The sequence below is a fragment of the Hippocampus comes genome, unplaced genomic scaffold (genome assembly GCF_001891065.2).
Source record: "Hippocampus comes isolate QL1 unplaced genomic scaffold, H_comes_QL1_v1.1 C17032181, whole genome shotgun sequence".
NCBI lineage: Eukaryota > Metazoa > Chordata > Actinopteri > Syngnathiformes > Syngnathidae > Hippocampus > Hippocampus comes.
Window position 1 is genome coordinate 1 of NW_017841932.1, and position 1,768 is coordinate 1,768.

The window sequence follows — 1,768 nt, forward strand, 5'->3', positions numbered from 1 at the left end:
TCATGATAGCACAAGTTCAGTCTAGCATGTTTGAGGCCGTTTTGCCCTTGTCAGGGCGTGCTGGCGCATGAAGCAGCCTCGCCCCCGACGCACCTGATAATTTGGTAACAGTAAGTACGCTTGGGTTAAAAATGGGTGCATCTTCATTTTCGTGCCAGGGCAAGAGTCTGCTTGAGTCTAGCTTGTGAATTTGGGGGTTCCGCTAGGCTTCACTGGCCATTACTTCCGTGCCTACGCAGCACATCTTGAAATTTGGTGAGAAAAAGAACTCAATTTTAGAAGGTAGTGTATTTTGTAGGGCAAGCAGAATCACGTGATTTTGGTTGTGGTTTGGTGGACTGAATTTGACTAGAAGTCAATTCACTGAACGAATTCTAATCACTAAATGAATTCTAATCATTATTTTCTCTTTTCCTTGGAGCTACTTGATGCCCGGGGGCCTCATGTTGGTTTCCGCTGCTCTAGTATGTCCGAGTGGCATTTGTACAGTGACGTAGCTCACCAGTTAAGGTTGTTGGGTTGAGGAAGCTGTTTGGAGAAGCGGACTACCCCGGAAAGGTCCTCGTAAACGACAATGTCACTGTCTTGTTTCAGTCGCAGTTTATTGTGCCTAAAAAAGCCAGAAGAAAATCCATTTCTTAGATGTTGGGAATCACGAGGGACTGAATGGCTTTCTTTGTTCTTTACAGCCATGAAGAAGAAAATACTGTAATGTTCTTTTTCAAAGTACCACATATCAAAACATTATTTATGTGAGGGTATGTTAGTAATTTAAGGCGGAATAAAGCACAGATTGTGAAACAATGGGTGGGTATTTTTCCTTTTTGCAATCCAAACATGCCCTCAGGTTTAATATATTTCATTCAGCATAACAGTGAAGGACAAGAGGCATTGATGTTGGCACAACACACATATCCTGCAATTCTTCGTGTTGGAGACTTTGGTTTATTTTTGTGTTCCTACTATGTTCAGTCACGTAACTGGTGCAAAGGTTGAACAAATTCTCGAAAAATTGTCTCGTCATGACATGATGAGAATTAAGTGAGTCAAGGTGAAAAAAAAACAATAAATGAATTAATAACAGAAGCTCATCAGTCAAAAAGGAAAGTTAAGACTACCAGAGAACAGGTTGCCAGGTTGGCAAAAATGGCCGAAATCCTGTGATGCACTCGAACACCAACGTCCCAAAGCTCCAGTAGTCCACCGCAACCGTGTACTTCTTCCTCTCAATCAGCTCGGGAGCCTGAAAGATAAAAATCATGGAGGAGGTCAGTAGTACAAAACCATGATGCCATACAATGTGTCTGACTGACCAAGTACTGCAGCGTTCCCACAAAGGAGGTGCAAAGGCTGCTCTGGTCCAACTCCTTCGCATAGCCGAGGTCAATGATCTTGTGGATCAACTTAAACAGAGAAGAATAAAACAATGGTTTCAGTTTTAAACTAATATCAATAATTACAACCACGTGTATGAGAATACTGTGTGGGTTTGGTTGCCTTACATGTTTTCAATAGTTTTGTTTTATTTGTCGCTTCCTGTCATGTCTATTCTACTTCCTGTCTCTGTCCCATGAGCTTCACATGTGTCCAATTGTCCTCATTTCCCTTTTAATATCCTGGCCTGGCTTGTGTGGATTCCTCATGTCTGATCATTCAAATGCTAATCTTGGAATTGTTTGTCCTAGGTTGCCTTCTCGTGAATGAGAACGAGGGGATTTGGATTATTGAACTGGATGACAATCAAAATTCAAAATGTATTGCCTCCACC

The 1,768-nt window shown here is 41.9% G+C and overlaps 1 protein-coding gene across 1 annotated transcript; it reads right to left on the reverse strand.

Moving 5' to 3' along the window:
* Positions 1–469: 469 nt before the first annotated feature.
* Positions 470–1,505, reverse strand: LOC109509787 (inhibitor of nuclear factor kappa-B kinase subunit beta-like; the record flags this gene model as incomplete). The annotated part of the gene is made up of 3 exons (XM_019859637.1): positions 470–610; positions 1,119–1,243; positions 1,314–1,505. Coding segments are annotated over 3 exons (429 nt in total), but the record flags the coding sequence as incomplete, so codon positions are not given.
* Between the last annotated feature and the right edge of the window lie 263 nt (positions 1,506–1,768).